Source organism: Martes martes, assembly GCF_963455335.1.
Source record: "Martes martes genome assembly, chromosome: 4".
Classification (NCBI taxonomy): Eukaryota; Metazoa; Chordata; class Mammalia; order Carnivora; family Mustelidae; genus Martes; species Martes martes.
Genome location: NC_137891.1, coordinates 184,809,294 through 184,833,366, shown reverse-complemented (window position 1 = coordinate 184,833,366; position 24,073 = coordinate 184,809,294). Strand labels below are relative to the sequence as shown.

The following is a 24,073-nucleotide window of genomic DNA, read 5'->3' as shown; positions in this document are numbered from 1 at the left end:
CTCACATTCACCTGGGCACCAGAGGATGGAAATCCTGTAAAACCGTGGTGGAGGGTGTGGGACATCCATTAGACGCCCCCACCCCTGCCACCCGGGGCTATTAAGTTAATGGATTAAACATGGTTGGGGACCCACCTGCATCCCCTCACCCAACCCCAAAACTCAGGGCAGACACTTCCGTGGCGGGCCCCTGTGGCTTCCAGAATGGTCCATGAGGACGGTCCCCAGCTATGGGAACGCCGGCAGCCCAAGGGATCCGGGAGCAAGAATAGGAGTTGGTGGACAAATAAATAAATAAATAAATAATTTTTAAGATTTTTAATATTTCAAAACATTAAAAATTTAAAAATAAAATTAAAATTAAAAATAAAAATAAATAAAAAAATTTTTTTAAAAAAGGAGCTGGTGGACAGATACCCAGCTTCATGCCCCTCAGGGGGGCGTTCCGAACTGTGTTCCACACAGCCTCGCTGGATCCCGTATCCCCGCAGTGGTCACAGCTCATCAGCACCCCCGACCTCTCTCCTCCCTTCCCTCACCTCACTGCCGTGCCTGGGACCACCTCCCGAACAAACCAGCCGCACCCAAGCCCTGTCGCAGTCCCTGCTTGGGGGAAAAGCAAAGGCAAGCATAATTTTTCCCATTTCTTTCTTTCTGGATCACAAGGTAGTCTCCGTTCAAACCGCAGACTCTCAGAGAGGCAGGTCCGGGAGCATACATTTTCAGAGGAGCTTTTCCCCCTCCTCCTTGCTGTGGCCCCCAGAGGGCCCCACCTGCACCCCTCTTCCCTCAACCCCTCACCCCAAACACCTGATTTATAAAGTTCAGCAAATAGCTAGAGGGTAGCCACAGATCTCTGTCTGTTGACCCCTGGAGATTTCTCATGTGTTTCCTGAAAACCGCACGGCCCTTCCCCAAAGAATGAAACATAGAATGACCACATAGCCCAGCAATTTCTCTTCTGTGCACACCCCCAAAAGAATTGAAAGCAGTATTGTGAACGGATATTTGCACACTCATGTTCATAACAGCCTTACAATAGCCAAAGCAGGGGGCCACCCAAGTGACCATCGGGGCATGAATGGACACACAAAATGTGGTTTATATGTACAATGAAGTATTAGTCAGCTTTAAAAAGAAAAGACATTCTGATACCTGCTGCAACATGGATGAACCTGGAGGACATGATGCTAAGGGAACCGAGCCAGTCACAAGAGACAACTGCTCTGTTATTTCACTGTATTATTCCATGAGTTATTACTTAGAGTTGTCAAATTCATAGAGACAAAAAAGTGGAAGGGGGGGTTACCAGGGACAGAATTTCTGTTAGGGTAGATGAGAAAGTTCTAGATAGAGATGGTGGGGAACGGTTGTATAAGTGTGCATGTGTTAACGCCCCTAAACAGTATTTTTTTTTTTTAATTTATTTGACAGAGATCAAGCAGGCAGAGAGGCAGACAGAGAGAGAGGAGGAAGCAGGCTGACCACTGAGCAGAGAGCCCGATGCGGGGCTCGATCCCAGGACCCTGGGATCGTGACCTGAGCTGAAGGCAGAGGCTTTAACCCACTGAGCCACCCAGGCACCCCCCTAAACAGTATTCTTAAAAATGGTTAAAATGATAAGTTTTGTTATGTCTGTATTATTAGAATTAAAAATAAATGAATCAGAGAATCACTCAACTTTGTGTTTTAAAAGTTATCTGTGGGGCCCCTGGGGGGCTCAGAGAGTTCAGCCTCGGACCTTTGGTATGGACTGAGGCCTTGATCTGAGGATCAAGTCCAGGCCCCCACACTGGGCTTCAGGCGGGGCATGGAGCCCTACTTAAAAACTTATAATACGGGGCACCTGGGTGGCTCAGCGGGTTAAGGCTCTGCCTTCAGCTCAGGTCATGGTCTCAGGGTCCTGGGATGGAGCCCCTCCCGTATCGGGCTCTCTGCTCAGCAGGGAGCCTGCTTCCCTCCCCACCCACCACCACCACAACCACCCACCCCCCACCTGCTTCTCTACCTACTTGTGATCTCCGTCTCTCTCTCTCTCTCTCTCTCTCTCTCTCTCTCTGTGTCAAATAAATAAATAAATAAATAAAGCTTAAAAAAAAATAGTGAGATGAACTCAAGACCATTATTTAAAAAAAAATTATAATACAAAAAAAATACATACATAAATAAATGTTACTTGTTATGTCTGATCTTGGATTTGGAGGCATTTTCTAACATGAGGGGGGTGGTCTTTGGGGATCCCAAACCTGCCACTTTCCAGAGGCTCTGGGACGAGAGTGGAGGTCCCTGCCATCCCTCGGTACTTCTGCAGAGACGCTCCCCGGCCACCCTTTCCAAAGAGAATGTTTGAGGCGTCACACACTTGAACTTCACAGCACCCTGGCTATTCCCTTATGGCGTCAGACACGAGGTTAAGGATGTAATGTTCCATTTCTTTGTTCCCTGACAGTCTCCCCAACCGGAACTTGAGCTCCAAGAGGGTGGGAACCACTCCTTATTCTTACCTGAGCCCCTACTGCCCAGACCGGGAGGAATTCAGGTAGAAGCTATGTGTGCCCCCTTCCCCCCCAAATTTATATGTATATATCTCGGACTTACCACGATCAAGGACACCATTAAGCCCTGAGCGCCTTCCAGGCCTAGAAAGCAACCTGTGTGGGTAGCAAGGTCCTTCTAATGGAAATGGTCCGGCAGGGGTGGGGACAACAGATGCCCGGGACAATGAGACCAGGCCTCAATGGAGGTGCTTGGACGTTGTGTAGTCCCACCCACATCCTCCGTACCTGTCTGGAAGTATCAACTCGGTAGGCGGATGAATGTTCCAGAACATATCTCAGGGAAGGTGTGGAGCTGCAGACAGAAATGGGGAGTCATATGGACGCCATGTAGATGGTTTGTAAAGTCTTGGAGCCGGGGGAGGTCACCTAGGGAGAGGGTATGGCCCCAATCACAGGTGAGGAAGTTTGGCATTTTTTGAGCTGTAGGAACCACATTTACACCACGTGGTCAGCCACCCAGAACATCCTTTTCCTTGGTGAGCAGTAGGATTCCAGAGAAGGAGCTCGGAATCTGTAAGACTCAGATTCCTCTTATCTCTGTCCCCACCAGCTATACCGCTGGGCAGGAGGTGACCTCTCCCAGTGTACCCCCTCCCTCTGTAAAATTGCCATGGGCCACAGGACCTGCCTTATTTAGCAACAATAAAACCCACATTCCCCCAGTGCCCTTGAGCCCGAGTTTGGGAGAACAATACGCCCTGAACTGGGCCCCACCCTTTAAAGGGAGAGGCCCGGAGGCAGAGGGAGGAGAGTTCTAAGGAAACAATGGGCAAGTTCCAAGGAATCGGGAGAGGTGGTTTTGAGTTGGGAAGATTCCAGACCGTCTGATGAGGTAATTCATTTTATTTATTCATTCATTCATTCATTCATTTTTCTTAAAAGATTTTATTTATGTATTTGACAGAGATCACAAGCAGGCAGAGAGGCAGGCAGAGAGAGGGGAAGCTGGCTCCCCGCCGAGCAGAGACCCGGATGAGGGACTCGATCCCAGAACCCTGAGACCATGACCTGAGCTGAAGTCGGAGGCTCTAACCCACTGAGCCACCCAGGTGCCCCTATTTAGTTTTTAAGTAAGCTCCACACCCAACATGGGGCTCAAACTCATGACCCCAACATTAAGAGGCGTGGGCTCGTCCAACTGAGCCAGCCAGGCGGCCCTGAAGGAGGCATCTTAAGCACCTTTTTATACAAAAAAAAAAAAGGTTCAGAGAAGACAGGGCACTCGCTCAAAGTCCCTTAGCCTGAGTGATGCAGCCCACAGCTGTGGCATGCTCCCTTATCCTTAGGTTTGATGTTGACCGCCACAGGGTGGCCCAGGGCCTCGTCCTCCTCTCTTGCTCCTGCCTCCCTCCTCCCTCACAGGTAACAGGTTGGTCCCTCAGCACGAAGGGGAGGGATCCGTGGAGAAGGTGGCTCGCAGATCAGCTTCACTTGAACGTCCGAAGTAAGAAAGGCTGGGGATGTGTTCTGCCTAATCTGGTCCTGGGAGGGATGAAGTTCTAGAACCTAGGTGGGGTTCGGTGGGCTGAGATTCGGAGCCGATGACCAAGAAAGAATTCTTGAGGCATCTTTGGTGCAAAATGGTGGTTTATTAAAGGACGGGGCCAGGACCCGTGGGCAGGAGAGCTGCTGCCCTGGGTTGTGAAGATGGTAGGTTATGTACCCTGTGGTTGGGGGAAGGTGAGGGAAAAGGGAGGTTTCAACGGAGCTTTCATATGCTAAAGAGGGCCTACGAGGTGCAGGGATACCGGAGGTCTTGTGGCTTGATCAATGTTGTCTTTTGGCAAGTCATTAACATCGAGATAGTTGGGAGATTCCTGGTGAAATGTCACAATCCTGCTATCAAGCGTCTTTGTTAGTGAGATTTAGGTATAGAAGAAACTTAACTTTACTTACATTTCCTTCTACCCCAGCCTCCCTCAGTTTAGTTTATGGAGGGGAGGGTGACGTTAAGGCTTGAGGAACCTGAGTTATTTGCCTCTGGAAATTGTGCTATTGATAATGTAACTTCTTTGTTCGTAGATCTCTAGGACATTTGTAAACCAAGGGAGACTCCTGTCCTGCAGGATTGTGATCTCTGCAAGCTAACTATTTGTTTCTCATTTATGGCAGTCAGGGGTGCCTGAGGAATGTCACATATATTACCGAGGGGAGGGGAGCGGGTGGAGAGGGGGTGCAAGGTGCCAGCTTTTGCTTTGTCCTCAGCCAGCCTCCTGCTCCCTCATCAGGAGGAGGCTGGAGCGCAGACTCCAGAGCCAAATCACGGTGGTTCAAATCCTCTGGGCCTCAGTGTCCTCCCCTGGGAGATGGGGGCAGTGATAGTCGTCTCTGCCTGACGGGGTTGCTGGAACGACTGGGTGAGTTAATGTAAGCATAGGAGCTCTATAAATGTTAGCTAGGATGCTGGGTCCCTTTTGCCGACCCGCCCACCCCCTTACCCCCCCGGACCTGGGCCCAGGGGCCCAGGCAGCCGGATCCCAGCTCTGCCCTACTTAGACCTTGGCGAGGTCAGGTCTGCAACCTGAGCCAGCTCCCCAGGGACCACAGTGACCATGGGATAGTTTCCAGGAGCTAATGAATTCTTCAAACCCCTGGGGCTTGTTGGCACGCCCCTTCAACCCTCTGAAGGGTGTCCTGGTTCTGCTTCCCCGGGCAAGCAGGCCCAGAAAAAGGCCCACTGAGAAGTGACCTATCCGAGCCTGGAGCTTCTCTGCTTCGGCGACAGTTCGGGATCCAGGTGGGGACCCGTGTCCGTCTGCATGTCTGCCCTGACATGCAGGGCATGTCAGGATAGGAACCCAGACCCCACTTCCTCTGCTGAGGGTCCTCAAAGATTCTGGCCCTATAGCCTCTCCCAGCTGCCAGCCACCTCCTCCCGAAAACGCAGCCTCGCCCCATAATGTGGGGCCTGGGGAGCTGAAAGCAGGACAATAACTAAATTCTCGGACCCAGGCACAATTACCTCCCGTAACCCTCACCACAACCCTGTGAGGTGCGTACTGTTACTATCATGGCCTTCTGCAGCTGGGGAAACAGGTGCTCGGAGAGGCTGACTTGTCCAGGGCTCTGGGGTTTGAACCCAGGGTGGGCCTCAGCTTGGCGCTGGAGCCCTTCCTCCTGCAGGCTGGGGCGGCTGACTTGGCCTCTCCCAAGGGCTGTCTGCTCATCTGCAAAAGGGGCGGAACAGCAGCCCCTGACTTCTCCGGGGGACCTAGGCCAGGCCCTGTCCTGGCGAACGCTCTGCCTCCCAGGGTCGCTGGAGGTTGAAATCAAACGGCACCCCACAGCCCCTCATCTACAACTCCAAAATCCAAAAAAAGCCCTGAAGACAAGAGGCGTAACTCCCTGGGTAGCAGAACCGGACCTGGCACCGCCTTGTTCGGTGGCAAACCCTGACCTTGCCTGACCATGAGGCTGCTTACAGAGTGCTTTTATTTATTTATTTTTAAAGATTTTATTTATTTATTTGAGAGAGAGCAGGAGAGGGGAGAGGTCAGAAGGAGAAGCAGACTCCCTGCAGAGCAGGGAGCCCCACGTGGGACAAGGGACTCTATCCTGGGATTCCAGGATCATGACCTGAGTGGAAGGCAGTCTGCTTAACCAACTGAATCACCCAGACGCCCTACAGAGTGCTTTTAAGTCCCTCCAAGTGTAACTATTCAAAACTGTTCTGTGCTGAAAGACGGAGTGCTACCCTGGGGGAGGCCTCTGACTTCTCGGAAATCATCAGAACAGCCCTGACTTGTGAAAAAAGCCCGGGGGCTTGGGGAAAAGGGGTTGTGTTTCTACACCTTCCTCAGGAGGCTGGCATACAGCAGGTGCTCCATAAATGACAGTTCTCCCTTCTTTTAGGATGAGACAACAACTCCTTAACCTCTCTCTCACCAGCCTGCTCTGTTCTTCCACATTGGAAACAAGGCTGCCGGATCCTTTCAATGGCTGCAAACAGGTATGAGTGCCAATCCTGGTAATAATGTCTGCGTGCTCAGTATATGTGCTGCCGAAGCGAGCACGATGTCTGCGTGCTCAGGACTGACCACGGACAGGGCTCTGAGACCTTCCTGCGTCCTGCCTCAGACTGCGTACCTGGGTGGTTAAGCCTTCCTCTGTTCAAATCCCAGCTCTACCTACTTCCTAGCCTGGCCTGCTGTTTGACATCTCCGTGATAGAGTGAACAGGGGATACGGTCATAGCTCCAACTTAAAGAGTCCTCGCCAGATATAGAACAATGCCCAGCACACACTCAGTGTTGGCAGAATTATTATTATGCATCTCCACTCCGAAGTAGGAACAATAATGGCTTGGAGAGATGAAGTCACTTGGCAGTTTGGCACCATGGTCTGCTGCCACTCAGAAGCTGGGACGCGGGGAAGTGTGGGAGGGAAGGACAAGGGAGGAGGAAGGAGGACAGGGCCTGCCTGACCGGTTAGGAGTGCCAGAGGTTAATAGTCAGTGAATATCCAGTCCCCGAGTTCCAAGCGTTATTCAGAAAATATTGGCGTTGACATTATACCAAGATGCGGATGGGGCTCAGGGCAGGTCACCCTAAAATATGCCACGGTGGCATGTTGATTATTTAGAATTAAAGTTACTTAAGAAACAGCTGGTGCATGAAGGACACTCTGACCCTCCTCTGTCCCCCTGAAAGCAGGAAATAATCTCTCATATGAAAGTTACCCTCCCTGTACCAGGAGAAAGAAAGACATCCTTATCACCAGAGATGGGAATTTTGGGCTGAGGCCATGTAAACAAACCTTGGTACTTCCTCTCCAATTTCTACCCCAAGCCCGAACCCCTTTGTCTTGTCAGTTCTTCACAAATTTTATTGTTTCCTTGTCCAAAAGGTATAAAACCTACCTGTTTGGGTCACTTCCCTGGGCCCCGTACAGATGAAATTCAATTCAGTTGTTTTTCTCCTGTTAATCTCTCTTTGAATACAGGGGGTTGTCTCAGCCAAGAACCTAGAAGGGTAGAAGTCAATTTATTTTCCTGCCCCACAGTGCATTCTTTCTAAGGAATGAACAGGGAAACCTAGGGGGAGAGACAGCGGGCTCACAAAGAACTTGGGCAAACAGGTTCCAGCCTGGCGGACCTAAAGAGGGCAACTTGCTGGCAGTGGCTTATCCTTGCGGGAGCAGGGACAACGCGGGCCTTTCATTAGCAGGAAGGCTGGGTTACACAGCCTCACTTGGACTGTGGCAGAAACTTGGCTCAGGCTGGATCGATCTCTCTCTCTCTTTTTAAATTTGACTTTATTTATTTGAGAGGGAGAGAGAGTGCACCAGAGCACGGTGAAGGGCAGAGGGAGAAGCAAACTCCCCGCTGAGCAGAGAGCCCAATGTGGGACTCGATCCCTGGATTCCCGGATCATGACCTGAGTCAAAGGCACAGGCTGAACCCACTGAGCCACCCAGGCACCCCCAGGCTGGATCTTTTAAGGAGAAACAAAAAGAAGGAGAGCAGCATCGTGCTGGGCATTTGCCCGTGACCCCCCAACCATACCCCCTGCCTCTGCTGCCCACCAGCCTCTGGGCAGACAGAGGCCTTGAATGTCAGCTCATTCTAGGTGAGGCCTCTCAGGCAAGAAACCAGTCCTGTTCCAGCTCAGAAAAAACTGAAATGCTCCTTACAATTCCCTACAAAGATCTGAAATCCCAGCCCTTGGGGGATGCGGCGGGAGGAGGTGTTTTCCTAGTAGCTGGCAGACAGCTGGCAGATTTGCAGAAAAACAAGGATTAAAGAAGCAATTAGAGGTTTGACAGCCAATAATCAGGGGAAGAAAGCAAGAAGAAACCAGCCGCAGGTCAGCAGGAAGCCTCAGGCCCTTCAAAATTCAAACAGTTGCAAAAAACCCAAACAAGCCTTTCTTCCCTCACCTACCAGATCTGTGAGTAGTGGCTTAAGTGGGGTAGCCTCTAAATGGGTCTGCTTGTCTAACCATCTATCTGCACCCTTCCTTACCCCTAAACTTGATATGTTGCACATATATGTACACCTGCAGTCAGCTTTGCTTTTTTCCTTTTAATCAACTTTCTTGAGATAAAATTTACGTACAGTAAAATGCACCTATTTTATCAAATTTTAACAAATACGTATACCCTGATCAGGATAGAGAACATTTTCGTTGCTCTAAGAAGTTCTTCTGGCCTCTTTGCAGTCGATGCCTGGGGCTGAGGCTAGGAATGGGAAGGGGACTGACTGATCTGCTTTCTGACCCACTAATGGACAGTTTTGCCTTGTCTAGATTTTCATATAAATGGAATTATGTATTTCTCTATGTCTGATTTCTCTGTTATTGTTGCCGTTGTTCTGATGCTGTTGTAAATAGAATTTTTTAAAAATTTCATATTGAAACTTTGCAGCTAGCAAAAGTTATTTCTTGTATATTGACCTTGTCTCTTAGGATCTTACTAAATTCACTAATTAGTTCTAGTACTTGTTGTATAGATTCCTTGGGATTTCCTAGTAAATGATGACATTATCTGCAACTAAGAGAGTTCCTTCTTCCTTTCTGATCTTTATATCTTGTATCTATTTTTCTTGCCTTATTGCACCGACTGGGACCTCTAGTACCACACTGAACAAGTGGTAAGAGCAGACATCTTTTCTTGTTGCTGATCTTAGGGAGGAAGGAAACAATCTTTTACCACCAAATATGTTGTTCGCTATAGGTTTGCTGTAGACACCCTTTATCAGGTAGAGGAATTCCCTCTTAATCCTGGTTTGCTGAGAAAAATGCGTATTCGGTTTTGTCAAATGTTTTCCTGCATCTATTGACACGATCATCTGGTTTTTTCTTTTTTTATTCTGTGTGTATGCTGCATTATGTTGATTGACTTTCAAATGTTAAACCAGTCTCTCATTCCTGGGACATACCTTGTTTGGTCATGAAGTATAATTCTTTTTGTATATCGCTGGATTTGAGTGCTACGGTTTCAATAAGGATTTTTATCCCTTTTAATCCCTGATATACCCCAGAGCCTAGAAAACAACCTTAAACAGAACAATTGCTCAATAAATATGTGTTGAATAAATGAATTAATCAAACATCTTCCTCCATGTGGGAGTCAAAGGATGTGCCCATTTCAACATTTTGGCAAAATATCCAGCCTTCCCTCTGAAAATGTCTCAGGGGTGCCTGGGTGGCTCGGCAGGTTAAAGCCTTTGCTTTTGGCTCAGGTCATGATCCCTGGGTCCTGGGCTCTCTGCTCAGTGGGGAGCCTGCTTCCCCCCCTCTCTCTGCCTGCCTCTGTGATCTCTGCCTGTCAAATAAATAAACAAAATCTTTTTTTTTTTTTTTTTTTAAAGATTTATTTATTTATTTGACAGACAGAGAGAGATCACAAGTAGGCAGAGAGGCAGGCAGAGAGAGAGGAGGAAGCAGGCTCCCTGCCGAGCAGAGAGCCCGATGCGGGGCTCGATCCCAGGACCCTGAGATCACGACCTGAGCCGAAGGCAGAGGCTTTAACCCACTGAGCCACCCAGGCGCCCCAATAAACAAAATCTTTAAAAAGGAAAAGAAAAGAAAATGTTGTCCCAGTCTTCAGTCCCACCAACACATTGCCAGGGGGTGAATGCTGGTGCTGCTCTCTGGCTTTACAGAAAAGCTGGTTGTCGAGCTGGTCTCAGAGGAGGTCCAGCGGAGGAAGGGGGCATCCTAGGCAACAGCATGTTCCAAAGCACAGAGGCATGAAAGATCATTGCATCAGCCACTAACTAGCTGTGCGACCTTGGGCAAATCTGTCCTGCTTATCCATAAAACGAGAAAGAAAACAACAGGGCTGCCAAACATTGAGTATCCAACGAGATAATACATGTGAAAGACCTTGGAAAAACTCTAACATGGAGGCAGCATTACCATTAACAAGGAGGTGGGGAGGCTTTTACTTGTGTCCAGCACAGCCCAGACGAGCTTAGCAAAAGCAGACAAGAGGCTGGGTGCTGCCATTGGCGTTAGAAGCCTTGGTCCCAGCCTCAGACACCTCCATGAGAGCAGCCAGTAGGTAGGGCTCTGCACCAAGGATGGCATCTCCCTGGGATAGAACCCTGCCCAGATGGGAGAGGTTCCCTCCTGGTTAATGGGGTCCCGTTACTCTCTCCTTCCTTCTACTCATGCCTCATAAGTCATCTTCAGCTAAGACCAACTCTGACTTCACCAGCAGCTAAAGCAAAGGATATGGGAGATCTAGGAAACACAAAAAAAACCCTCACTTTTTCCCCCCTTCCTGTGCTTTTTTTCCTTCCTTTTCTCTTTTTTTTTCCCCATATCATGGAGCACTAGTGTGCCTTTCCCCCTTTCTGAGCTTGGGAATAATGGTTTTAATATGGAGTATTCACAGTGTTTGTGTTTTGGATGACTGCGTCTAAGAGCTGTTTTTAAAGAGTCCCAGCAATCAAATACCCAGCTCTTGTGTTTGCACACAATTTCCCTTCTGCTTAAGCTCTCTATGTGTTTACACACCAGACACCTAGAAGCTTGGTCTGGTCAAGATACTGCTTTTAGCAGCTCTGGAGATTGAAAACACGGTGTTGGTATATTCTGTATCTTGAGCTCTTGGAGAAGGGATGGGAGTGGGGGGAGGGGGGATGACAGACTAAAGGGTAAAGGGGTGGCCTGTGAGAACAGGCAGATTTTTTGCTACAAAATAGGTGAGAGGCATGAAAACTTCCAGCAGCAGGAAGGGCAGGAACGTAGAGGAGGTGGCTTTGGGAGAATTTCAGGAGATGGAAGTGCCTGGTGAGTGTTGGGCTACTGAGAAAAAGGGGGGTAAGGGGCGTAGTCCACGGTAACAGGCAAGTTTCTGGTGTTAGTGGCCGTGCAGATGGTGGTGTCACTACCAGGACAGGAAATACAACAGCCTGGACAGGTGTGGGGAAGGGGAAGAATGGAAAGATGAATTCAGTTCGGGACATTTATTCGTTACTTTCTTGGGCATTCCTAGCGGCAGGTACCTTGCCCGGGGGGGGGGGGGAGCCAGAAATAGAAGAAACAAGATCCCGGCTCTCCTGAGGTTTACACTCTAGGAGGTAAAAGGTCAGCTTAAAGGAATTAGTCAGCCAATAACTGCAGGAGGCTGTGTGAGTAAATTCGATGGAGTCATGTGATCGCGGGCTGCAGGGCGGCCAGGGACGGCCTGGCAGACCCGGAGGTAAGATGCCGGGCTGGGTCTGACAGCGACCCAAGGCCATGCAAGTGGAGAAGCGGCTTGAGCTCAGAAGTCTGGGCCGCACATGATCGAAAGGGTAGACCACAGAAAAATAAGAAATACCCAACAGTATACTAGGGGTCCAGTGGGTGGGGGTGGCGTCCTGGGCTGTTCTGGTCCCGTGTTTTCCCTCGGCTGGGTGTCCAGTACAGAGCTGTAAGCTGCGATACGTAATTGCTAAACCCTTTGCACGTCGTATCACAGAAACTAAACTGAACTTAAAATAGACTAGAAAACGGGAGGCAAGTGCAGGCCCCGGGTCTCCCTAGCTTTTGGCAAGCCGGGTCTCTCCGCTCGGAACGGGGATCTGGCAGCCTCCGCCGGTTCTCACTCCCGGCGCTTTGACCCAAGCCGGCCCCGCCCAGCCGTGCGCTCCGAGCAGACGCCCGCCCACACCGCGCAGTCGCCCCGCCCACGTCGTCCGACATCGGCCAATGGGCGCACGGGATCCGGGCCCACACCCCCGCCGCGTGCGGCTCCGGGCTCGCGCAGCCGCGTGACGACACGGCCCGGCCCCCGCCACGTGACGGCCGCGCGCCGGACTCCGGCTGGTGTTGGGCTCGCGCCGCAGAGGCCGGTGAGGAGCCGGCGGCCACGCCGCGGAGGGCGCAGGGCGAGGGCGCAGGGCGTCGGGGCGCGCGCGCATGGAGGCGGCGCCGGTAGCCGCCTGAGGGCAGCGGGGCGAGCGGAGCGGGCCTTCTTGCGCATCCCTCGAGCCACCTCGCGTTCGCGGCACCCGGCGGCGGCGGGCCGCGGAGCCGGCGCGGCCATGGCGACGGGCACTCAGCAGAAGGAGAACACGCTGCTTCACCTCTTCGCCGGCGGGTGAGCGTCCCGGCCGGACCCCGCGCACCCCGCTCCCCCACCCCGCGCCCTCGGGCGCCCCGGCCGGTTACCCGCCCTCTCCTGGGCCGGAGCGCGGACTCCGGGAGGAGGAAGTCTCGGCGGTGTGGGGAGGCCCCGGGGGCGCGGGCCTTCCCCGCCCCGGGCCGCATCTCCCGAGGGTGGTTACCCGCGTTCCCACGCGCATTCCGCTCCCGCGGGGTCTCCTGCTTTTACTCCTTCTGAACAGTTAGAGGCTGGTGTGACGAGTGTCACTCGGGGGCAGTCCTGCCTGGCCGCTGTGGCTCGGTCCGCCCCACATCCTCCCAGCTGGCGGCCCCGGTCGTGCTGCACTCGCTGTCCTTCTGCCTGGGTTGTGCTCCGGGGCCTCTTTCGGAAAGCCCTGGGCGGCCCGGTGGATGCTGGGGGTTGGCGGGCGGGGGGGGGGGGCGCCCGGGACTTCCTCAGGGTAGCGCAGCGGCGAGTTCAGACAGTCTAGAGGGCTGCAGGTGTTGGACATCGGCAGGGACCTGGAAAGTGCTGGCGAACCGTGATGCTGGCCAGCAAGCAACCTGTGGGAGGGCAACTGGGGGGTCGAGGGGGGTGGCATGAGGTCAGGAAGGTATGTTCAAATGCTTCTTGGGGCGCCTCGGTGGCTCAGTCGGTTAAGCATCTGCCTTCGGGTCAGGTCATGATCCCAGAGTCCTAGGATCCAGCCCCACACTGGGCTCCCTGATCAGCGGGGAACCTTTGCTTCTCCCTCTTCCTTTGCCTACCTGCTTCTGCGTGCTTGCTCGCTCCCTCCCTCTTTCTGTCTCTTCCTGTATCTGTCAGATAGATAAATAAAATCTTAAAAAAAAAAAAAGGAAAAAATGCTTCTCACCTGCTAGTGGACGCATGCACTGTAAGATGTGCCCTGTTTTTGAGAGCTGCATTTTTTTGGTCATCATGCCTCTTGATATTTTTCAGTGGCGGCAATGCATTGTTAGGGAGATTGAGTGGTAGGGGGTTTAGGAACCGAGCTGATTTTTTGTTTCTTCACAAAATAGTAGTGAAAATTAGTATTAGTAATTTTCTTTTAATACAGCCAGTGGGTTTGGTTCCTTTTGGAGTTCCAGATATTTTGTCTTGTTTGAGGACCTCACAAGATTGGCATAGCAATTTTTAAGTGTAGACATTCTACATAAAATATAATTTATTCTGGATTATCATCTTGACTTGGACATTAGGCACACCTTGGACTGAGGTATGTTCCTTACTACAAATGAGTAATGGTTGAGAACTTACCTGCAAAATAACTATGATGAAAGTGTTTGTATTTCTTAACTGTATGTGACCACCCACTCTGTTTCTCCAACCAAAAAATTTTGGTTCTTCGTACATAGGGAGAATCTCTCATTCATCTCTTCCTTGTGGTTCCTTCTTCATCTTTTCACTTTAACTCCCAGTGTTTCCTGAAAGTCACAGGGGAGGGGGGAGCATTCCTAAATTAATACAGTGTATTAACTGGTCATTCTGAGGGAATTTTAAACAAGTTGCCCATGTTAAAGTCATTTCTCAAGCCAAGGAGGGTAACTTAAAAATGATTTTATACTACATGATTTTGATTTCATGTTGTTAGTGAGGTGGGCTTTTAAAAAATCCTTCGCATTCCGGACTGGGAAGAGTTACCTGCTTCAGAGCAGCCTCTGTGAGGTTTGCTGCATAATCCATTGCCCTGTCTCCATGAATCTCTCTACCCGCCCTTCACAGTGCCCTCTGGCTGCTAATTCTCCTATCGAGCAGCAGCGTCTTAAATTGTGATGGAGGAAGGCAGCAGTAGCCGGCAGAGCCGGCAGAAGTCGCAAGGACTGATTAGAATGTAGAAGCTTTATTAGGGTGGTGCCTGAAACCATTGTATCTAACAGGTTCCTTCTTCAGCAGCTGCTCGGGATTCATTGCAGATACTCCGGAAAGAAAATAAATCTTCGAACAGGATGCTTTCAGAGTAACTGATTGCATTTTGATTCATTCCCACTAGCTTAAAATATATTACTTCCATTTCTTTTAGGAAAGAGCATTAAAAGGAGCTAGGTATTGAGTGCTTATTATTTCGTAGAGTTAAAATCAGTAAACCCAGTGGTCCACCTGCTCCGATGGGAGATGCACTGCTTTGCTCTAAGTAGCTAGTTTCTACTGTTCTTAAACTGGCATCTTTCCAGAAAACTGAAATCCCTGGTCTTTGAAAAGTTAGAGCTCTTTGTGTGTAAATTTGTCACATTTCTACTGTTTGTTGGATAGCCATTGGAAATTAACATCAAACAGGTTTAATGCTATCACTAATTAGTGATACTGAATAATTATTTTTATCAGCTATAAGAGGCTTAGGAATCATTGAAAATTAATTTTAGAGCCTGGGAAATAAAAACTACGTCCCAAACAACTCATAGTCTTTTAAATCTTCTTGATTTTTTTTTTAAAGACAGTTTCTTGGGGGCGCCTGGGTGGCTCAGTGGGTTAAAGCCTCTGCCTTCAGCTCAGGTCATGATACCAGGGTTCTGGGATCGAGGCCCGCATCGGGCTCTCTGCTCAGCGGGGAGCCTGCTTCCTCCTCTCTCTCTCTCTGCCTGCCTCTCTGCCTACTTGTGATCTCTGTCTGTCAAATAAATAAATAAAATCTTTAAAAAAAAAAAAAAAAAAAAAAGACAGTTTCTTGGGCTCTTTGCAAAAGCAGAAATATTCCTTTGCTCTCTAATGGTTATCTTTTTGACACTCTTACCCTTGAAGAAGAAAAGTGGAGGAAGAACCACCCACAAACCAACACTTAAACAAGGCACTTTCTTTATTTTTTTTTTAAAGATTTTATTCATTTGACAGAGATCACAAGTAGGCAGAGAGGCAGGCGGCGGCTGGGTGGGGGGAGCAGGCTCCCCGCTGAGCAGAGAGCCCGATGCAGGGGATCCCCATGACCTGCTCGAGGAAGGCAGAGGCCTTAACCCACTGAGCCACCCAGGTGCCCCTTCTCTGATTACTTCTTTAGGATAAACCAGTAAATGATACAGTTGCTGAGTCAAAACACATTTTTAAGGCTTCCCTTACCTCCCAGTACTTCCATAACGAGCTCTGAGGGTGTTACTTCTTCGTGAGCAAAGCAGCATTCACTTCATGTTGATTTTTAGTATCTTTAGGGACTCTGTTGTTTTCTGCTTTGTTCCCTCCTGTCCCAAAAATCTGGGTAGTGTTGTTGTCAAAATAAAAGACGTAGTCAAACAGATTTTGTTACTACATAACCTACTGTTTCTCTTCTGCTGTTTAGACTCTCAGTAAGAGAGACACGGAAATCCTCTTAAGTGGCCCTTCTGGTACTAGGACCTCAGGTCTGTTAAGAAAAATCTTTTAACCTTTCTTTCTCAGATGTCTCAGGGTTCCGGTAGTACATATAGTGTTAGTGACGCTGTTCACTAAGGAACAAGCAGTGACAGCCGGGTGAGAACTTGTAGACAACGCCCAGCACCTGAAACAGATGGGCTAAGCTGGTGCTGGAGTTAGAGGTGAAAGGCCCAGACTGTATGCTTCAGTGGTGTTTCTGGGCATGATTTTTTCTTTTTTTTTTTTTTAAGATTTTTTATTTATTCATTTGACAGATGGAGATCACAAGTAGGCAGAGAAGCAGGCAGAGAGAGAGGAGGAAGCAGGCTCCCTGCTGAGCAGAGAGCCCGATGCGGGGCTCGATCCCAGGACCCTGAGATCATGACCTGAGCCAAAGGCAGAGGCCTTAACCCACTGAGCCACCCAGGCACCCCTGATTTTTACTTTTGTCATCAAATATACTCACATAGCTTTTAAAATATATTTTAGTGGGAACGTATGTCTTTTAAGGTTTTAAAATACATAATCCAAGATATTGTCAAGATTCAGTGTTTCGTGTCCCTGCCCCCATTATGGACAGCTGTCACCTGGTGTATATACTTCTGTACTGCGCTTGCCTCCAAGAGTGTAGTCTGTATCAGCTAATGGTTACTTTGGTAGTGTCAGGCACATGTTCATGTATTTGCCAGGGGACCAATGCAGAGAAGATGCAAGACTTAATTGAAATCCTTAGAGAAATTTTGGTAAGACAAGAACAGTGTGTGCACATGATATTTTATATAGGGCTTATGTATATCAAGAATATAAATTGACTTTTATTTCATCGGTGTATTTTTTTTTTAAAGATTTCATTTATTTATTTGTCAGAGAGATCATGCAGAAGCAGGCAGAGTGGCAGGCGGAGGCAGAGAGAGAAGCACGATCCCCACTGAGCAAGGAGCCCCATGTGGGAATCGATCCCAGGACCCTAGGATCATGACCTGAGCAGAAGGCAGCGGCTTAACCCACTGAGCCACTCAGGCTTCCCTCATTGGTGTATTTTTTATATGTTGAGAAACATTTTTAAATGCTGTGTGGTGTTTGTATGAGATTCCCACTAGCATTAAGCTTCATGAGAATAGCAGTCATGTCTTTTCATCACTCGTACATCTTGAGTACAGTACCACACTTGGTACAGATGCTTAAACAATACTTGTTTAATGATTAACTAAGTGAATAAAAGGTAGTGTGTGTCTTATCTGGGGGTTTAGATTTATGTGGCCTGTTAAATTTTGCCAAGTAAAGGGAAGCGGTACTTTGATCATTTATGAATTGTGAACATGGTTCTATAGGAAGATTTGCTGGGACCATGTTGGCATAAGGCAACATTATTTTGGATTTGTGTATTTGTGGAAATAACAATTCTCTTTAGGTTCGTTAAGTACTAGAGGGCTTTTTTATTTGTTCATAGGGTGCTATTTAAGTTTCTTTCCAAATGTGGTAGAACATGGGAAGTAGAATCTAAAAGGTAATTAGCTGCATAGAAACTAGGCATTTTGCTTTGACTGAGTAAATACAGAATTTGCATGATCAAAATCCTCTAAGCCCTATGCTAGGTATTCAAATTAGACATTCCAGAAAATTAGAAAGAGGCACTAGTGTTTTTTCAAGTAGTGACTGTAGACTTAGCGGATGAAAAGGGGAGTTCCTGAAGACTCCCTAGATTTGGGATCAGGTTGTCGCACAGTGTCATTTGGTGGTGGTAGTTATATGTAAGCTATGAATCTGGAAAATAGTTTATCACCAGTTGGGTAGCAATTACAATAAAGAGTATTTCAGTCTTGGCTTTAGTACCTGAGGTGAGTGAGTGTGTGTGTATATAGGAAACAGCTTCTTGTTGAAAATGTCTAGTTTTTGACAGGTGTCCTTATTCCTTGACACTCAAGAGTTAAAAGGCAAAAATTCGTGTGCGTAATTACAAGTTTTTGTGTCTCTGGGGCACCTGGGTGGCTCAGTGGGTTAAAGCCTCTGCCTTCTGCTCAGGTCATGATCCCAGGGTCCTGGGATTGAGCCCCGCATCGGGCTCTCTGCTGAGCAGTGAGCCTGCTTCCTCCTCTCTCTCTGCCTGCCTCTCTGCCTACTTGTGATCTCTTGTCTGTCAAATAAATAAATAAATGATCTTTAAAAAAAAAAAAAAAAAAAAAAAAAAAAAAAAAAAAAAACAAGTTTTTGTGTCTCTGGTCGCATGAAGACAAAAGAAATCCAGTGTATATGTTGGAGTAGTGATAGTCCAGCTTTGTTCTGCTATAAACTGGAGGAGAGGAGCCTAACCTGTTGGGGTAGGGGGAGAATATCAAGTAAGGCTTAGGTGGGGAAAGAGAAAAGGTTGAATCCAAGTTTATGTATTAAACACATGACTTCAATTTTGGGCAGAAAAAAAGAGAAAGTGTGGGGAGGGCATTCAGGAATACGTAGTAAGAGTGGGGAAAAGGCACAGAAAAATCCAGGTAATAGATTTTTTAGAAAATTGGGCAAATAGATTCAAAGAGCAACTCTTATGACTGCTCCCAGACATGTAATTTAATGGTTTGCTGTTCGTGGCCTTTCTTCTGCTCTGTTCAAACCCTTTCCATGGTTTCACTAAGAGGAATATCCCATAGAGAGTTCTCTCTCAACTTTGGCATCAGTGGTTAGAGCAGCATTACCTTAGGAGCAAAATTAACATCCAGGGAGTTTCCTCGTAGCTTTTGGAAACATAGCCTACTATCTACATGAGTCCTAACTACTTTTTGGAAAATGATTGATAATAATAAAATTCTGTAAGTGCCTTCTTGGAAAACGAGGGTGTGGATTTTTTTTTTTTTTTTATTAACTAGACTCAACTTAGGAGGCTTTTCATACTTTCAACTGGCTTGATTATTGGCACATATACCTAAATTCTAGCGAGAACAGGCTTTGGTGAGGGCTTATTTAGATGGCTCGACACTGTCACTGTGGGACCCCTGTGTTCCAGAAATATCTGCATGATTCTAAGATTTGTCCCTGCATGGACACAGAATGGTTTCCAGCAGCTCCTAGTGTTTCTCCAGCATTGAAAAGTCTTAAGCTTAATCTGATTGGACCAATTTGGACATGCGCCCATCTCTAAACTGGTCACTGCTCCCAGGAGATTATTATGCTGTTTATTTTGGGCTGAATCATGTGCCCATCTCAGAACAGATGACATGGCAACATAGATGGTATTATGTTGATTAAGTGGGTCAGGGCTAAACTAGAAATGGGCTCAAGTGTTATCCAGACTATATGACTTAAGAAATTTGGGATCTTATTAAGACAGGAGGAGGGGAATGGATGCTGGGGAGGCAGCCCGCAGTGCCCTCCACATTGGTTGTACTGCCTTCAAATAGATGGACTGTTTTATTGATCTAGAACAGAGGTCCTCAGCCTTGGCCAGATAATTGTTTGGGGAGGGGCAGGGTATTGCTGTGTGGTTTCCTGTGCAGCCTGTGTAGGATGTTTAACGGCAACGCTGGTCTCTGCCCCCTAGATGCTAGTACCTCCTCCCACAGTAGCAATAACCAGAACTGTCTCATGCATGACCACATGTCACTGGGGTGGGGGGCATAACTGGCACAGCTGCGAACCACTGGTCTGGAGTAGTGCTCTGCAGACTTGAATCATAGGGTCCTGAGATTAAAGTGTTTATGCGTATCTGCATATATATACCCTTTTAATTTTACATGTATTGTAAAGCATATACACAAAATAGAAATTAAATGGTAGAGATTAGAAATAAGTTGAAATTTTATTTTTTTCTGTAATTTTTTCCCCTCTATGTCAGTATTCCATTGTGCACATTAAGACTGTGTCTCCCGCTTTGGAGATTAGTGGTCTGAAATACCGGTATCCAGTCAGACTTGCTTTCCCGACAACGTGATGTCAGCCATGTCACCATGTAATTGGATGTTGGATGGGATTTTTCCTGTTGGCCGTGCATTGGCTGCTGTGGCCCTCAGCTGAACCAAGAGCCTACCCTAAGACTTAGAGATGCCAGACTCTGCTTGACTGCCTTTGACCACCTCACCCCAGACTGTGTATACAGAGCAGACAGGTTGTATTTGTCAGTACTGTGGCATGTGGCATGTGGAGTGTGGAGAGAGGGTTTTGCTGTCACAGTCCCATACCCTGTTCCCAGTCCCTACTGGTTTGGCCTGTAGATTGAAGGAACTTGGAAGGATCGAAGACTGGTACCTTGCTCTCTGACCAGTGCTTCCTGCAGGTGGAGGCCACTGCATTAGCCATGCCAGCTGGATGAGAAGGAACTGGTGTGGTGTGCTTAGGGCAGACATGGGAGTGACTTCCACCAAGTGCCAATTTTGCTGCCTCCTGACGGACGTGGAAGAACACTCCAGTGGACCCATTGGCTTGGTGTCCAGGAGCATGGGGACCAGAGGAAGGAAAGGTACCGCCTAGTGCTATCCGCAGGTTTCCCAGCCAAGTGAGGCTAAAAGGAAATCGGGGGATGGACTGCTGGTGGGACCAGTATGGGGGTTCCCAGTGAGATTGAACACAACTCCAAGAAGGTTTGCACACCATCTACACTGAAATCATCACATTTGCCAAGGCCATTAACGTAACATACAGCCAGGTGGACCCACAGCAAGACAGAAACCAGTTACATAAGACCATGTCGCTGCTCTGTGTCCTCATGCCCAGAGAACCCTTAAGGGAAGAAAAAGAGCAGACCAAGTCCCCTCAAGCCGTTCGGCTGGCGGTGCTGGAGGGAAGTTCCGGTTGAGATTTGAGATTGTAGTTTTAGACGGGCCTGAATTTGAAGACCTGGAAGTTACCATATAGCTGTCCATGGTGAGCTCTGCACACAGCGAGGGAGGGAACACAAGCAGGGGGAGTGGGAGAGGGAGAAGCAGGCTCCCCACCGAGCAGGGATCCTGATGTGGGGCTCAGTCCCAGGCCCTGAGATCACCACCTGAGTCAAAGGCAGATGCTTAATGACTGAGCCACCCAGGCACCCCCAAGAGGAGGGGAATCAGTAGAGGGCAGCCGAATAGCAGAGATGGGGGAGGACTGGCAGACAGAGCTAATGACTTCTTCTGAATTGAGACTCACAGAAAGCTCAGTTAATGACTACTGCCCAGAGTGGACAGGGGTTTATCTGAGCTGAGTGACCATGGTTAGGAGACAAGCTAATACTGAAGGTCGTCTTTGTGTTGAATTGAGAATTGACAGGAACTTTTGTCTACAAATAATGTAATTTGTTGTAATCGCAAGTGCTTTGGACCTAATTTTAAATATTAAAATATTAAATATTTTTAGAAAAACTTAGAAAGCCAATTCAGAGAAGTCCCTATTTCTGTTCATACTCCCAGACTGATGACTGTCTTATACGTCTTGGTTCATGAAGAAAGAAAAAGAAGTTGAGCTGAAAGATACTCTAAAAATTCTTCTATGGGATACCTGGGTGGCTCAGTTGGTTAAGCGTCTGCCTTTAGCTGGGGTCGTGATCTGGGAGTCCTGGCATTGAGTTCTGCATCGGGCTCCTTGCTTGGCGGGAAGTCCGCTTCTCCCTCTGCCTGCCACTCCCCCGGCTTGTGCACTCTCTCTCTCTCTCTGTGACAAATAAATAAAATCTTTAAAAATAAATAAAAATTGTGCTGTGAAATGTTTTAAATTTCAGGAAGAATTTTGTCTGATAACTGCAGTTTGGTATCAAACCTTCTTCTAATCAGGAATATTTTAGTGACAGTGTATCCAACATAGCTTAATAACTTTAAGTATTTTTTAATGAACTAAATTATTTTTAATGAATTAAAAAATGATTGAAAATGACTGAAAATCAATGCCTGTTTTTCTTCTAAGGTTTCTAGTAGGTAGGGAGGGGCTCGCCTGCCTAAGAGTTACTTCTTACTGCTGGTTACAGTTGGTGGTGTTTCCCATTTTGTCATTTCTTTTTTTTTTTTTTTTAATTTTTAAATTTTTTTAAAAGATTTTATTTATTTATTTGACAGAGAGATCACAAGTAGGCAGGGGCGGGGGGGAGGGGAACAGACTCCCCGCCGAGCAGAGAGCCCGATGCAGGGCTTGATCCCAGGACCCTGAGATCACGACCTGAGCCAAAGGCAGATGCTCAACCCACTGAGCCACCCAGGCACCCCCCAGTTTGTCATTTCTTACAACACTGAGGCAGCATCACTCTGTCTTGTAGAAGAGGTGCCTGAGAGTGCCTTCGTTTGTCCTCTCGTGAGTCTAGAAGGCCAGCCGGGGCCTTTTCACCACCACCACCCCGGCTCCTGCCATGGGCCCAGGGTATAGCATAGAAGAGGGTGTGTGGTTGTGAGTGTGGTCTACCAGCCTCAAAGAGCTCACCGACTTGCTATCAGTAGGACGCTTGCTTTGTGGGGCATGCATACTGTCCTGTGGGTCATCCTTTGATCAGTGGCATGCATTTGGTGGATGGTTGGCCAGAGTGAGGAATGTAACTGACATGGGACAAAGCGGAGGTGGATGACCTATGTCGTGTTTGAACTTGTTGACTTTCTTATGAAAGACTACCCAGAAGTCCTGTTCTTTTTCAACAATGTGGAATCATGTTATTGAACATAAATAAATACCAGATTTTTTTTATCTTACTCTGTAGTGTGTGAGTTTTCCACTGTTTTTAAATGCCAAACCTTTTAAACACATGGTTATTTTTCTTTTATTTTTTAAAAGATTTTATTTATTTATTTGACAGATCACAAGTAGGCAGAGAGGCAGGCAGAGAGAAGGGGGGAAGCAGGCTCCCTGCCGAGCAGAGGGCCCAATGCGGGGCTCAATCCCAGGACCCCGGGATCATGACCTCAGCTGAAGGCAGAGGCTTTAACCCACTGAGCCACCCAGGCGCCCCAAAACACATGGTTATTTGTCTAATAGGTAAGGGTAATTTTGTGTGAATGGACATGAGTTAGTTTTTATCTTTTTTTTTTTTTTTTAAGATTTTATTTATTTATTTGGCAGAGAGAGAAACCTCAAGTAGGCAGAGAGGCAGGCGGCAGGGCGGGTGGGGGGGGGAAGCCGGCTCCATGCTGAGCAGAGAGCCTGATGTGGGGCTTGATTCCAGGACCCTGAGATCATAACCTGAGCCGAAGGCAGAGGCTTAACCCACTGAGCCACCCAGGTGCCCCTGTATCCCATTTTCTTTAGACCTTTAGACATTCTTTAGACATTTTCTTTAGACATTTAGACATTCTTTAGACATTTTCTTTAGACATTTAGACATTCTTTAGACATTCCAGTGTTTATTGAATTATATAGACCAGTATTCAGTTTAGGCTCACAAATTTTCCTTGGTGCAGAAGAATACAGAGATTGATTGAGATTTTATTGATTTGAGAGAGAAAGCAAGAGTATACATGAGCCAGGGAGAGGCAAAGGGAGGGGGAGAAGCAGACTCCCCGTTGAGCAGGGACCCCCCCCTACTCCGCTTGATCCCAGGACCTGAGCCAAAGGTAGACACTTAACTGACTGAGCCACCCAAGCGCTCCAAACACAGAATTTTATTTTATTTTTATTTTTTTATTTTTTAAAGTATTTTACTTAAGATTTTTATTTATTCGACGGAGAGAGAGACAGTGAGAGAGGGAACACAAGCAGGGGGAGTGGGAGAGGGAGAAGCAGGCTCCCCACTGAGCAGGGATCCTGATGTGGGGCTCAATCCCAGGCCCTGAGATCACCACCTGAGTCAAAGGCAGATGCTTAATGACTGAACCACCCAGGCGCCCCCAAACACAGAATTTTAAAGGCCTTGTTGTCAAATCAGCTATTTGCAAAGTAGAGGGTGAATGTAAATAGTCTAAATTAACTAATGAAACTATCTTTCCGGGGTGCCTGGGGAACTCAGTGGGTTAAGCCTCTGCCTTCAGCTCGGGTCATGATCTCAGGGTCCTGGGGGGCCTGCGCATCGGGCTCTCTGCTCAGCAGGGAGCCTGCTTCCCCCCCACCCCCTCTGCCTGCCTCTCTGCCTACTTGTGATCTCTCTCTGTCAAATAAATTTAAAAAAAAAATAAAAAAGACACCATCTTTCCATTATCCTTCCCTGGAGAATAGTGGGAAGAACATTGAGTTTGGGTATCAGCTTAGCCCCTTAGTCACTTTGAGGCTCTG

At 48.0% G+C, this 24,073-nt stretch overlaps 1 protein-coding gene across 1 annotated transcript in view; it reads left to right on the top strand.

Annotated features, from left to right (window-relative positions):
- The first annotated feature begins 12,337 nt into the window (after positions 1–12,337).
- Positions 12,338–24,073, top strand: part of SLC25A33 (solute carrier family 25 member 33) — a 34,794-nt gene continuing 23,058 nt past the window's right edge. Inside the window, exon 1 of the mRNA XM_080802449.1 lies at positions 12,338–12,589. Within this exon, the coding sequence (XP_080658575.1) occupies positions 12,534–12,589 (56 nt within the window). The 5' untranslated portion in view covers positions 12,338–12,533. The remainder of the gene's footprint in view (positions 12,590–24,073) is intronic.